The sequence below is a fragment of the Orbicella franksi genome, chromosome 6, assembly GCF_964199315.1.
Source record: "Orbicella franksi chromosome 6, jaOrbFran1.1, whole genome shotgun sequence".
Lineage (NCBI taxonomy): Eukaryota > Metazoa > Cnidaria > Anthozoa > Scleractinia > Merulinidae > Orbicella > Orbicella franksi.
The window spans coordinates 30,797,515-30,812,495 of NC_138150.1; the positions used below are offsets into that span (position 1 = coordinate 30,797,515).

General features: G+C 38.4%; 1 protein-coding gene and 1 pseudogene across 1 annotated transcript; both read left to right on the top strand.

Annotated features, from left to right (window-relative positions):
- The first annotated feature begins 792 nt into the window (after positions 1 to 792).
- On the top strand, positions 793 to 1,652 carry LOC145490607 (uncharacterized; annotated as a pseudogene).
- Positions 1,653 to 6,346: 4,694 nt separating this feature from the next.
- LOC145491083 (beta-4C adrenergic receptor-like) lies at positions 6,347 to 7,803 on the top strand. The gene has a single exon (XM_081470220.1). It carries the CDS (start codon positions 6,578 to 6,580, stop codon positions 7,433 to 7,435), a length of 858 nt encoding a protein of 285 aa, XP_081326346.1. The 5' UTR covers positions 6,347 to 6,577; the 3' UTR covers positions 7,436 to 7,803.
- The last annotated feature ends 7,178 nt before the right edge of the window (positions 7,804 to 14,981 follow it).

Consider the following 14,981-nt stretch of genomic DNA (forward strand, 5'->3'; position numbering starts at 1 on the left):
GCCGGCAAATAACATATTTATTTTTACAGGATTAAGTGCCATTACAGCGCCGAGCTACAAACAACCAAACAAATTCTCACAACTTCGACATACTCAATTGAATTTACTTACACTGACTTTCCTTGCCATTTAAAAGTGAATAGAGCTAAACTTTCGTTGGTTAATCGTCGATTGAAGTATAAAAAGGGCGAAAGATTGACGATTACCGCCGGTTCACTCAGGAATATTGACCAACGCGACAATCTCACCCGCGCGGTTTCCCGCCGGTACCGTGACCGTGGTCAGAGATAGGAAAATCCGGACCGCACTAAGAACCGATCAGATTGCAGGATTCGTTACCGATCCCTCTTGGGAAAAAATAAATCACGATATGTCCTTGACATCATTGTGCCGCCATTTTAACGATCACTTCTTATCCACAAACTCAGGTTATTCTTATAAGTAGTTTTTTTGAAACTCATTTCAGAATAAAAACCACCGATAAAAAACGAGGTTTAGATCTCTCTGAGGTTCCCTGCCACTGTGGAAGTAATATTCCCAAGGCAGTTGCTGGCACAGTTATCCAGAATGGTTCGAGACTAGCCGATCCCTATGGCCTGCCAAAAACCCACAAGCGACAATTAGCAATGCGACCGATGCTCTCGGCAACCGGGACATATAATTACAAGTTGGCAAAATGGCTTGATTAAAAGCTTAAACCTCTATCAGTCAATGATCACACCATCAGTAATGTTTTAATTTCGTGGATGCTCTCCATGACATGGAAGTTTACGATAACAGCATCCTTGTTTCATATGACGTAACTTCACTTTTTACCAATGTCCCTGTTGATGAGACGATACAAATTCTAGCTGAAAAGGTATTTAAGGACGACTGGTTAAATAAGCAGCATAATCTCAACATTACAAAATCAGGCTTGGTGGAGTTGCTTAATATTGCCACCAAGAACCAGCTTTTTCAGTTTGAGGGGAGTTTGTATGAAGAAACCGATGGTGTTGCTATGGGTTCGCCAACTGGACCCCTAATGGCCAACGCATTTATGTGCAGTATCGAAGATCGACTTCAGGACCAAGGCAAGTTACCCGAGTTTTACAAACGCTATGTCGATAACACATTGAGCATAATGCCTGACACCGAAACAGCTGAAGCATTCCTTTCCTTTCTAAATGAAAGCCATCCATCTGCCAACTTCACCATGGAACTTGGCGAATATGGTAAACTTCCTTTCCTGGGAACGGAGATCAGGAAATGCAATGGTCGCCTGGAGACAAGGGTGTACAGAAAACCAACTGACACCGCATTACAAGAGCCACGTCAATGTTAGATACAAGAAGTCAATGCTAAAAACAATGCTGGATCGTGCCTTTAAAGTGTCGTCTACCTGGCAACTGTTCCACCTGGAATTTGATCGTCTCATACAGACGTTCTCCCGACTTCAGTACCCAGCCTAACTGCTGCAATCGACCATCAGTAATTTTGTTACCAAGAAAGTTTCTGGCGATCCAGTTTCCACACAAGCATGTAACGTAAATGAAGCGCCTGTCGATGTCAGAATGGTGTTACCATTCAAGGATAAGAGTTCAGTCAATTCCGCGCGAAGGCAACTTGGGGAACTAGGGCGCAAAATTGGAATTGATAGTCGTCCCGTGTAAACAAGCCGTAAGATCGGACACGAGATCAAACCAAAAGAAAAGAAGCCGCCTACCATTAACCAGCAACTCGTGATTTTAAGATCTTGAGACAGTGCCAAAGTATATTCGACTGCCTGATCTACGAAATGCTCTTTATAAAGGAGCTTCAGCCAACTTTGAACAAACAGTCAGATTCAATCCGTGCAAAGTTATTTATATAGTTTTTTTGTAGTATATTTCATTATTTTAACACTTACATTTTAGCGCTTGTATTAACATATTTTATCGTTGGACCGTTCTCACGCCCTAATTTGTACTTATATGTGTATATTTCATTCGCTTTTTTTACAACTTGAAAATGATCTCAGAGAGATCGAAACGTCGTTTTTTATCCTTAGTTTTTATTCTGAAAACTGAGGCTATTGTCTAGGGAAACACGTATATTAGGGAGCTTTAGAAAACCACGACGGCAACGGCAACGTCGCTAAACAAAAAGTTTAAGGTGGCAGAAAGCAAGTTAACAACACAAACTTTCGTTTTTTGATGGTTAAGTTGACGTATGTGCCGTTGCCATGGCAACATGAATAAATATAAACAGGCCTTTAAAATCGGTTTTGTTTATTTGTAGAAAAACCAGTCATTAGATTTTCTTTACAATTTGCATACAACAAGCTTGTAACGATTCTCACAAGTTGACACCATTTTGCTAATAATTTAACAGAGAGATCTTTAAAAATCCCTTGTTGAAGGTTCACTGGAATATCTCAAATTTCCTTTGTTAAACTTCAATTATTTTCAATACTCCAGTTACTTATTTCCTAAAGTATTCTCATGCAAAATTTCGTGAAATTCTAATCAGCGGTTCTCGTGAAATAGGCGTATTTCCGAGAGACCGAGAGTGCAATTTTTCATTCAATCGCAATTTTTTGACTTACTACGCATGCGCTGCATTTAACTGGGTTCTTTCGGTAACAAAGAAAAAGCTGAGAATTGCTGGGTTCTTTGCATCGCTACCTTTTCTAACATATCTTTGTAATAAAAGACTAAAGCCATCAATACACTGCGTTCAATTATAGAGAAAAATAGCACAGTTAAGGCGAGTATTGAGTAAATTGATCGCTCTATTGACGGCATGTTAGTTTTTTGCAATACTTGTGCGCGCGCTGAATTGCATAAGCAAAAGCGCGCGACAAAACTGTGTTCGGCCACCTTAATGAGGAGAACAATGGCTGTACACGCGCGTTATAATTCTTCGTACATTTCTTTGCCGTCCTCTCCAGAACAACAACGGGAAATGGAAATGACCAAGTTCTGCGTCGTCTACGGAACGTGGACGATGACGGCTAATTTCTCATATTTCCACTGGAATTGAACGCCGTCGTTGAGTGTTTAGCTTTAGCACGTTTTTAGAGCCATTGATGTACCGAACAGATCTAAACAAAATATGAAATAAAATAAAATATAAATTCATTTTTTACTTGGCGTCTTCCTCGGCGTCGTTGTCGTGGTTGCTTAAGCTCCCTAACAACATGAAATGACCTCATTCTGCGTTGTCTGGAGAACATGAACCACGACGGCTAATTTTTTAAATTTTTATTTAGAATTTATCGATGTGTCCCAGATTCAGTTTCGGGATAGCTTTGACAGTGATAAACAAAGTAAATGACTTTAGGTACCGAGAGATTCGAGACGTTGTCCTCAGCGTCGCCGTCGTGGTTTATTAAACTTCCTAATTTCAGGACATGAGAGATCATCGCGTTTTTTTCTTTGTCTAGGTCTTTGATTAAACTAAGATGGTTGCAAAAAAAATGGTTGATGTATGGCATACTCTTTCTGACACTCTCATTCATTAATTCTTTCACCATCGCCTGTTTTCAGTTTTATTTACATTTCAAACACACTCATTTTGAAACTTGGATATTTTTGTTTTTTCCAATAAATGGCGGAACCAACACAACAATGAGAAGCTGGTGTTATATTTTCGCTCAAGGAGCGGGTTGCTTACCGCTGCTTCGTGTTTATGATCAGTTAACTCGCGTCATTATTACTCTAATTTCAAGCTTTATTATTTATAAGTATGGGTTATTGATCAAGTGTGAGGTCAAGATGGCAGGATATTGGCCAAGTCCTTTTTCTTTTACGTGTTTATGGACCGAGACGGAGTCGAGGTCCCTAAACTCGCAAGAAAAGAACGAGGCCAATATCCAGCCGTCTTGATTAAACAAGCTTGGTCAATAAAGGATTTATTATATGGCTTTAGGGGAAACTTTTCTTGCGGGACACGGCAGGTAGTCCCGAGCAGGCAAGATAGCTCCATCTTGCGCGCTTGGGTAGCCAATCACAGCGCAGGATTTGATTCATCTTGCCCGCTCACGGAGCTAGCCATATGATAAATTAATTTTCTGTATCAGAGACACTTTTATTCACTCAGTTACGAAAAAGAACCCGAGGTGGTCGGAAACCGAAACATACCAATCACGGGCTGGAACAAACTGCGCCTCAAATGGGGAGAGAGAGGGAGGTTGTTAGAAAGGAATTCCTACTCGTGCTTCCTCTACTTGCTTTCTCGTGCCTAGTACAGTCTGCCGGTCCCGTCTTAGCACCCGCAAACTCGGACGAGAAAACGGTTATGGACACAAAACGTTTTGGTGAAATTCTTGGCCTTAGATTTTCACTTGTTCGAAGCTCGCAGTTTTCCTCGAGCTACCCTCTCGGAAAACTGTGCGCTTCTCGAAACAGATGATGTCCGGGGACAAATATCCTAGCATATTTTCGCGTCAAATGGAGGCTATTGTTTATATAACGGTAGTTTTGAGATATAACATACAAACTACTACGATATATTCCCGGGATATATTCTCATGTGGAATTTCTTTGTTTGTTGTTACAAGTAAAAACCTCCTCTATAAACTCGTCGTGCTTGACTGCAGTTGGTATGCTGCTTGTCACAGCTTTCTGGGGTTCCAGAATTCACATTTTACAAAACGGAAAATGTCATGTTTGCATTCACGTTAATCATGCAAGACATTTTCTATTTTACTAATTATGTTTCATCCGGCGATATTGAAGAAAAAGTTAATTTGCAAGTAGACTTTTTCGACGTATAGTTCTTCCGTTGCCTGTTTACCTCGATTTTGGCAACAATTAGAGCTCTTAGACTCCCATCGCTTTTTTTCATATATACCATTTTCACAACACGTTTTTGCGACAGCAGAGTACTTGCTGCTACAACATGTACATTTTTAAAATTCTCAGTAGTGCGTCTATATATATATCACTTTTCTTTAAAGGTTCTATCGGCTTTTTGCGCAAAAATAAGAAACGCCCTAATCCATCATAGAGCAGTATATTCGGACTCGAACATGATACTGAACGTGACAGGTTTCTCACTTAATGAATTAACAACAGTGTGCCCTGTGTAGTTTAAATGCCTTGAATAAATATACAGCTACAAATTCACGCAAGGAAAAGTAAAGACGTTTTCTTATGTTCTTCGCCTTACTCGCATCTCTAAAATAAAAGGCTAATTATATTTCACCATTTATTCAAATCCATGAAAAGTTACTAGCTCGAATTCCAAACTTTCTCCCGGCTGATTGCCGCACATTTCTTGTAATGATACTTCTGAGAACTTGGTGTTACATCAATTAAGTATCTTTTTCTCTGCACCTGTCAGGTTAGCATTGTTTGATCTGTAAGGAGAAACTAGACATGGTTGAGGTAAAATATTCGCACGCAAATTTTAAAGAAAAAGACCGATCGTAATTACATTGTGTTTTTCTCTTTTAAAGACTTGCCTTCATCCTTGAACTGCAATTAATTTATCGCCTGTAGTTTGGTCCAACCTTCTGTCCGCATCACTAAAACTCGCGTTCGAAAGCAGTTAATTAATTTTCAGACGGACAGGTTCAACACATTTACAGCCTAGAAGTCTGACGACTTTTGTTTTTAGACGAATCATTTGACGCTGTGCTGTTGAAACAGCATTACTCTTTGAAAAAATAAAATTAGGCTAATCTATTAATCTGTAAGCTATCTTACGTGTTAAATGGAAACACTGTAGCCTCAAAATAACTGTATATGTAAACACCCGCACATTTATCTCACAAAACAAACAAAACAATTTGAGGGATGTAGCAGCGCCCAGTCACGTTCAGTTTCACTTTTCCAATCATTTGTCTATAATATTTTTTTCCTGCGAACTTGCAAAAACAAATTTAATAAAATTAAAAACGGAGTTGGCGTTTTTTTACCATAGCTACATATCTCAAATTTGGTAAATGCAATTCTTTGCCCAGTATCTTAAGTTTGCTATTCATGAATTGTTCAGAAATTATTTTACATCGGATTCGCTCTCAAACACTGTAAATCTGACGCGTGTTGCCTACCCATTAAGATGGCTTCCAAAACCGTAATAAGGTCTATTGAAATTTAACATTTCTCTCTGTGAAATGCAACTATATACAAAAATCTTTTTTCTGCTTCAGGCGAAAGTAAACTTAGTGAAGAATCATGACATTTGTTGTTATGGAAATTCAAGTTCATAATCAACATCTTTTTGTAACTCACATTTTTATGGGAAATGCAAAGTTAGACTCTCCATTTTTCCACTTGAACGTTTAAAATATACCTTAAGTTGAGTATTACTTATCACTTTACTAGCTATTTTCGTTTTCTTGGCAATAGCGATGCACAAAACGAAAATTAAGTTATTAGGTTAAACAAAAATGTCAATCGCTTACCTGTTTTATACTGACATTTATTTTTGCATGAAAATAGATATTTGTTTATTACCTGTATTCATTAGGCGGGAAGTGTTTTGTTAATAAAGGACTTAAACCAACATTGCATCGTTTACGATCAAACCATCTCATGTTCAACTCAGTCCATGCTACAAGTTCACTAAAATATTGCTCGGTGCTCTTTTTCAAAGTTCAAGTTGTAAAATGAACGAAGCTGACCCACTTTACTCAACGTACGTCGTTAACTGTGTGTTCAACGCTTTCTCAGCCTACACCGCCATCATGTTGAACATTTTAACAATACACGCGATGATAAAAACTTCGTCGTTGCCAAAGCCTTTGAGAACATTGCTCCTGAGTCTTGCTGTTTCTGATCTTGGTGTTGGTTTACTGGTTCAACCTTCGTACATCGCTGTAATGGCCAATCCTGCCTATTTCACAAACACCGCGTTTAACATGATCTCACCTTTATTTGCTAGTGCTTCATTCTTTAGTGTTGTGGCCATAAGTGTCGACAGGTTCCTGGCCGTTCATCTTCATCTCAGATATCAGGAACTTGTGACTCACAAGCGTGTTGTAGCTGTGGTGATCTCAATTTGGGTTTTTAGCGCTTTTCTTACATCAATCGGGTTTTGGATCTCCCTTGATGGCATCCTGCTCGTCGACCTCATCACCCAAAGTATTGGCTATATTATTACGGGAATTATTTATTGCAGAATTTATTTTACTGTACGACGCCATTCAGACCAAATTCATTGCCAACAGATACAGGTAGCACAGAACAACCAAATAGAAAGTGCTGCATGGCAGAGAAAGTCTGCTGTCAATACTTTATACGTATATCTCATGTTTTTAGTTTGTTGTTTGCCAGACTTTTTTTGCGCTCGGGTCGCCCCTTTGATATGTCCGCAAAGTTCAGCTTTAAATGGCTTGCTTTTTTACTCACTGACCCTCTTTTTCCTCAATTCCTCTCTGAATCCTGTTATTTACTGCTGGAAGATGAGACACATTCGACGCGCTATCATAAACACATTGCGAGGCATATTTCTAAGACAAAACTAAACAAAATTGTAACTTGGCAATGATCGAACAAAATAGCACTGCTGTTAGAGTAACTTTATAGCAGGGCTCCGGCGGCACGAAGGGCCAGCAAGCGGAGCACCATACTCATAGGAAACCGTGAATCGCTTTTTTTTTTTCATGGTCATCATGGCTAGCGGTTTGCTCGTGCATGGGCGCCTACGTGAGACGACGACGCAGGCGCAACATGGCGGCCATACTCTGGCAGGTTGACCGAAACATGCAGCCTTGGTTTACAGCTACATCTTTGATATTGGAAATCCATGTTATGGTCAATTGACAACTGTCAAAACAAAGTATCCGCTCACCAGTATCACGTGACGATATCGCGGGCTCAGGTTTAAAGCTTGTCTGGCACACGTTTTTTAAGAAGCTGACCGCTGCCCAAGTACTGGTTTTCGATTGGATCGCAGGTTGAAGCCAGGTTAACTTACTGTAGTCAGGGGTGTGTTTCTCGAAAGTCCTGGAACTTTTCGGGCCCGCAAGGCAGTTTTTAATTAATGAGTATCTAAAAGCAGAAAGTTGTATACGCCTGAAACTTTCTGTATGAAGAGAACCTCTCTTCATATTAAGAATATGTGAATAAAACGAAGCTTTTACGCTGAGGTTTCTTAATTCCTCTTTGAATCCTGTTATTTACTGCTGGAAAATAAGACACATTCGACACGCTGTGATAGACGTGCTGCGAAGCATATTATTAAGACAAAACTAGACAGTTCTCCTATAAGAGTAAGTTTAGAAACGTCATAACGACTACTAACAGTTCATCTCGACCAAGAAACTAATTTTTAGTAATTTTAACTTTTTGATGGAAGCAAAATCTGCGAACATCAGATAGACTTAAGTCTCTTAATACACGATGTTAAAAGAAGTATAAACGTTGTCTGGTTGAAAAGATTAAAAACATAAGCTTCGGGCCATCAGTCTATGGTCTTTAACGAATAAAATATGTTTCTGTGCGAATAGAAGTAAATACCAAAAGAGTGAAAAAATTTAAAAACTAAAATACCATAGGCGTGTGAAAAAATAAACTTAAAAGAATGGAAATGACATCTAAATTACAAAAAATGAAATATTGCCCACGCAACGGTTTTGAATTGTTGTCGAGATAATGATGATGATGATGATTGAGATATAGCAGGGATTTTTATGCAAATCAGTCACTCACTCACTTGGTCAAACAGCCAATCGCCAGGCGCAATTGTAGCGGAGTACTGTATGCAAATCAGTCACTCGCTCACTCGTAATCGGAAGTCTTATCAATCAGCCAATCGCCAGGCGCAAATGTAGCGGAGTACTGTATGCAAATCAGTTACTCGCTCATTCGTAATCGGAAGTCTTATCAATCAGCCAATCACCAGGCACAATTGTAGCGGAGTTTTGTATGCAAATCAGTTACTCGCTCACTCGTAACCGGAAGTCTTATCAATCAGCCAATCACCAGGCAAAATTGTAGCGGAGTACTGTATGCAAATCAGTCACTCGCTCACTCGTAATCGGAAGTCTTATCAATCAACCAATCACCAGGCACAATTGTAGCGAAGTACTGTATGCAAATCAGTTACTCACTCACTCGTAACCGGAAGTCTTATCAATCAGCCAATCACCAGGCGCAATTGTAGCGGAGTTTTGTATGCAAATGAGTTACTCGCTTATTCGTAACTGTAAGACACACTAGCTGCATTTGAACATCAGTACGTTGTATTTGAACTGATGTTACACCGGGATACACGAAAGAACCAGAATTACTGAGAAACACCGATTGGAGACGACCGTGGAAGGAAAAATCTATATGAAACTACTCCAGGACCATGGAACGAGTTTGCAAAACATTAATGAACGAGTTTGCAAAATATAAATTACGAGTAAGACGCGAAGATCTTGTATAGTGAGCAGCAGGACGTAGCGACTTCTGTGTTTATATGTAATATGTACTTCTTGTTGCTACCTTTCATTAAAGGTCCTGATGATGGGACTTAAAGAAAAGGCTCTTCTTTTCTCTTCTCTTCTCTTCTCTTCTATTTTCTTCTCTTCTCTTCTCTTCTCTTCTCTTCTCTTCTCTTCTCTTCTCTTCTCTTCTCTTTTCTTTTCTTTTCTTTTCTTCTCTTCTCTTCGCTTCTCTTTACTTCTCTTCTCTTCTCTTCTCTTTTCTTCCCTTCTCTTCTCTTCTGTTTTCTTCTCTTCTCTTCACTTCTCTTCTCTTCTCTTCTCTTCTCTTCTCTTCTCTTCTCTTTTCTTCTCTTCTCTTCACTTCACTTCTCTTCTTTTCTCTTCTCTTCTCTTCTCTTACCATCTTAGGGAAGATATTGTACTGCAGAGCAACCTGTTATCCGAGCTAATTTCACAATTTATTATATAACTGAGAAAATTAGCTCATTGTGATCGGCTGAGAGCAGGCAAAATTAATGCGCGCTCGTTCGCAATTTCCCACTTGTATAATAAATGAGCTCGAGCAATTAAGGATTTACACTACTCGTGATATTTTAAAATTCTTTCAAATTACACTCGCCTAAAGGCTCGTGCACTTTTGAGACAATTTTGAAATATCAGTCGAAGTGTAAATCCTTAATTCCACTCGCATTCATACGATTAGCAATACAAATTAATGAGGAAGTCAGTAAAGTTAATTTCCATATTGTAAGTTCACCAATTGAACTATAGTATGTTTGCACAGATGATATGTAAAAAGATTATAACCAGCTTATGTTTCTAAGAATAATTTATAGCTGGCTCATCTTTTTTCTTCGTTTCTTCCTCTAAATTCGTAACCAAATAAAATAAACGTTGCAAAAGGATAATGTCCCCCTAAATGTGTTTAAGAAATAATTTCCTTTTATGTTTTAGAATGTTTCGCATACTAATGACATTTTCGACGTTGTCATGCATTATAATCCATCAAATATTTTCGCTTGCAGGTGATTGGTCTAAACTCGTGATGTGACTGAATACTGGGGAATATCCGAGTGATATTCCCCAACTTTGAAAAGATTTCGCGTGTTCCGAAAAAATATTTGGAAATCATCATCACAATAATCTCTATTTGGCGCGAAAATATGCTTGGAAAGTTTTTCTAAGAGCGTCTGAATTGGTAAGGTTCGATTCCAATTTCCGCAGGGAATTTGTTTGTTTGCTGTTTTTCCTTGTTTACTTTTTGTGTCTATTCGTAACTCCTGGCTAAATAATACCGACTTATCTGTCTTCATGCGTCAAACCCCAGTCAAAGCAGCTAATCAGGTTTCAAAAGGGCTTGTCACAGACACCAAAGGCTGTCACAAAAACATATGGCACATAAAAACATAATGAACTAATGAAAAAAGAACTTTACTCATCACGAAATGCTTTTTACAAAAATGACTTGTCTCGCAGGAAGCGTTCATTTGTATCATGATAAAAATTAGGGAATGAGGGATAGGCAAAAAGAATAAAAAGTGTTGAAAATTATTTTTGTGCGAACTTGGAATAATGGTGGCGAGTTGACTTACACAAACAGTTCGCCTCGTTGTTATGAAAATTAAAATTAAAATTCAACACCTTTTGCTAACTTCCATTTTAATGAGAAAGGCAAAACCAGACTTTCAATTTTTCCAATAAGCCTTGAAAAGCACTTATCATTTTACTAAAATCTTCGTTTTCGTAAAACGAAAATTGACTCATTAATTTAAACAAGAATGCCAAAGGTTGCCTGTTTTCAACTGATATTTATTTTTACATGAAAACAGATATGCCAGCTTTAATATTATTCGCTTTCTGTGACGGGAAGTCGTAATAAAGCACTCAAACCAACCATACATCTTTCAATATTCACCTATCTCTTGCTCAGTAACTTGGCCAGCCTGTTAACATACGGTACAATTTCATCGTACATAACATCGCTTAGCGCTCCTTCTCAAAGCTGTATAATAAATGAAGCTCACCCACTCTACTCATCGGTAATCGTTAATTGTGTGTTCAACTCTTTCTCAGCCTACACCGCCACCATGTTGAACATTTTAACAATCTATGCGATGCGGAAAACTTCGTCGTTACCGAAGCCTTTGAAAACATTACTCCTGAGTCTTGCTGTTTCTGATTTTGGTGTTGGTTTACTCGCTCAACCTTTGTTCATCGTAAGGATGGTAAATCCTACTTATTTCACACACATCACGTTTAACGTCGCCCAAATTATATTCACTGTTGCGTCATTCTTTAGTGTTGTGGCCATAAGTGTTGACAGATTCTTGGCCGTTCATCTTCATCTCAGATATCAGGAACTTGTGACTCACAAGCGAGTTTCTGCTGTAGTCATTGCATTTTGGACTTTGAGTGTACTTTATGGGCCATTACCTTTGTTTTTGTGTTCAAACAATGAAAACGATGTCACAGTTGTCATTATTTTCGGGGTCTGTTTCATTATTACAGGAATTGCCAATTGAAAAATATATTTCACTTTACGACGCCACAAAAAACAAATGCAAGCCCAACAAATACATGTAATACAGAATAGCCAAATGGAAAGTGCTGCCGCGAGGCAGAGAAACTCTGCTGTCAGTACATTCCACGTATTTCTCGTGATTTTAGTTTGTTGTTTGCCAACCTATTGCGCTCTGGTTGCCAGCTCAGTGTGATTTCTCCTCAGAGCTCCGCTTTAACTGATCTGTTACTATACGCAGGGACACTAACATTCCTTAATTCGTCTCTGAATCCTGTTATTTACTGCTGGAAGATGAGACATTCGCCACGCTATCATAGACACACTGCGACATATATTTCCAAGTCAAAACTAAACAAATTGTAATCCCGGGACCGCGTGAAGTGTAACTTAATAAATGATATGATCGCCAGCAACAGTTCATCTAGATAGGACGTCTGACTGTAAAAAGTACTAAATCATCAGTGAGTAATTAGTAAAGTGAAACATTAGATGGGAGCCATTGGATAAAACAATACATAGTCACTATACATACAAGACTTTATTCAGGGATTAATAAAAGACACCCTGAGAGGGAGTTTAAGGACGTGGATCCTTTGTAAAAACTTCTTAAAATAAAATATATATTAAAAGCTATTAAAGGTTAACAATCAAGCATGTATTATCTGGGTCTACAAACACGTTGTTGTGCATTTGTTTTGTTGGACGTCCTGAGAATTTCAGGGTTATAAAAGTATATCAAAAGATCTTCAATTATCCACGCACCTGTCTGATCTGTGGAAGAGGGAAACTACAGTTACGGTGAAATTTTCGCACGCAACTGAATAGACAAGACTGGAAGAGATTTGGTAATCGCATCGTGTTTAATTCCCAGTTTCTTCATAAAGCATAAATGAACGAAGGGCTATCATATCATAATTTAGTCGAACTTTTGGTGTTTAACCGCATAACTCTTCTTAAAGCAGTTTATTTTCAGATGTTCCGTGACTATTGTTCGACATGACAGGTAGAAGCAAACAAACACAAAACATCTTTACGTTTTATGATGCATTTACTCCTGTCACGGAAAGCAGCTCTACAATTATGTTAAAGGTTCAAATAATTAATTCAGTATTTTTGCACTAAAATTGAAATAACCGGCGTAGCCTGCTCCGTTAGGCTAAAACGAAATATTTGACCATCTCAGCTTCATTAGAATGCGTGGAATAAACGAGCGACTAAATGGTCTGCGTGTAAAATGCGTTTTTCCCCTGTTTTAAATAAGACAATCAAACTTACCGACAATGTAAACGACGTTTTTATTGCAATTTGCAATTTCTTACAAAAGTGAACGCCCCTTGCAAATATAAATATTCGTAAAATACGGAAAATACGAACGAGAAATGACCAAAATAAAAGAGCAGCTGAATTTCTAATTTGTATAATTTTCATTTTGGCACGAAATTTTTGTTTTCCTAACTAATAGGTATACACGCACCCATAACTAACTCATAGTATGAACTTCTGACCCGTAAAACTCTATTCAAAGGAGGCAATTTACCAATGGACAGGTCCCAGACAACTGAGGTTGTCACAGAAACATGACACGAAAGCTTTAATTAACTAACAAGGCACTTTACTCATCACGTTCTTCTTTAAGAACAAATAGTTTCTCTTGCAGAAATAATCAATTTGTATTATAAAATAAATTAAGAGATGAGCAGAAGACAAAAACAGTTTTTGAGCTAAACGGGAATAACGTTAGGGAAGTTTATTTGTGAAACAAGTAAACAAGTCACCAGCTGAGCATCATTAGGATGCTTGTTTAGAAAAGTCATTTGGTTTTGTATGAAGACTTACTTTCAGATATTTTCCATTTTAATATATTAGTTTAACTTCTTCAAGCTCAAAACGATTGGTAATTACAATTTCTGCTTTGGGTAAAAGGGAACTTAGTCCGATTTCAGAAATGAGAAGAGCGTGCGAAGCTAGCTTTGTGACGTTCGTTGTTATGAAAATTCAAATTCAGCACATTTCTATAACGTACAACTTTTATGGAAAACGCAAAATTCTCTACTTGAACATCTAAACTATACCTTAGGTTCAGTATCATCCATTACTTTACTATAGATATCTTCGTTTTCCTGTCATAGTGTTGCGCAAAATGAACAGAGAAGTGTTTTTTTTTTCTTTTCTTTTTTTTTTTTTTTACATTTAAACAGATGCCAGTTTAGTACCCGTATACATCATTCAATCCTAGACCGGAAGTAGCATCAAACACCACATCATTTTTTGATCAAACCGTTTCGTCTACAACTCAGCCCACGGTACAACTTCACTGTAACATTGCTCAGCGCTCATTTTTCAAAGTTCAAGCTGTACAATGAACGAAACTAACCCACTCTACTCATCGGTCATCGTTAACCGTGTGTTCAACGCTTTCTCAGCCTACACCGCCATCATGTTGAACATTTTAACAATACACGCGATGAGGAAAACTTCGTTGGTACCAAAGCCTTTGAAAACATTGCTCCTGAGTCTTGCTGTTTCTGATCTTGGTGTTGGTTTGCTGACCCAACCTTTGTATATCACACGGATGGTCAATCCTGCTAATTCCACCAGCACCTTGCTTCACAGAGCCTCATGCGTATTTATTTACTCTTCGTTCTTTAGTGTTTTGGCCATAAGTGTCGACAGATTCTTGGCTATTCATCTTCATCTTAGATATCAGGAACTTGTGACTCACAAGCGTGTTGTTGCTGTGGTGATCTCAATTTGGGTTTTTAGTGCATTTCTTACATCAATTTGGCTTTGGCCCTCAGATAATGTCGCCGCCATGCTCGTCACCATTATCATTGCAAGTTTTTGCTATATTATTACAGCAACTGTTTACTGCAAAATTTATTTCACTGTACAACGCCACGCAAAACAAATGCAAGTCCAGCAAATACAGGTAGCACAGAATAACCAAATGGAAAGTGCTGCGAGGCAGAGAAAATCTGCCGTCAGTACATTCTACGTATATCTTGTGTTTTTAGTTTGTAGTTTGCCAGATTATTGCGCTCTAGTTGCCAGTTTGATCTCTGCGCCAAGTACCGCTTTAGATGGTCTGTGGTTATACTCAGAGACCCTGTTGTTCTT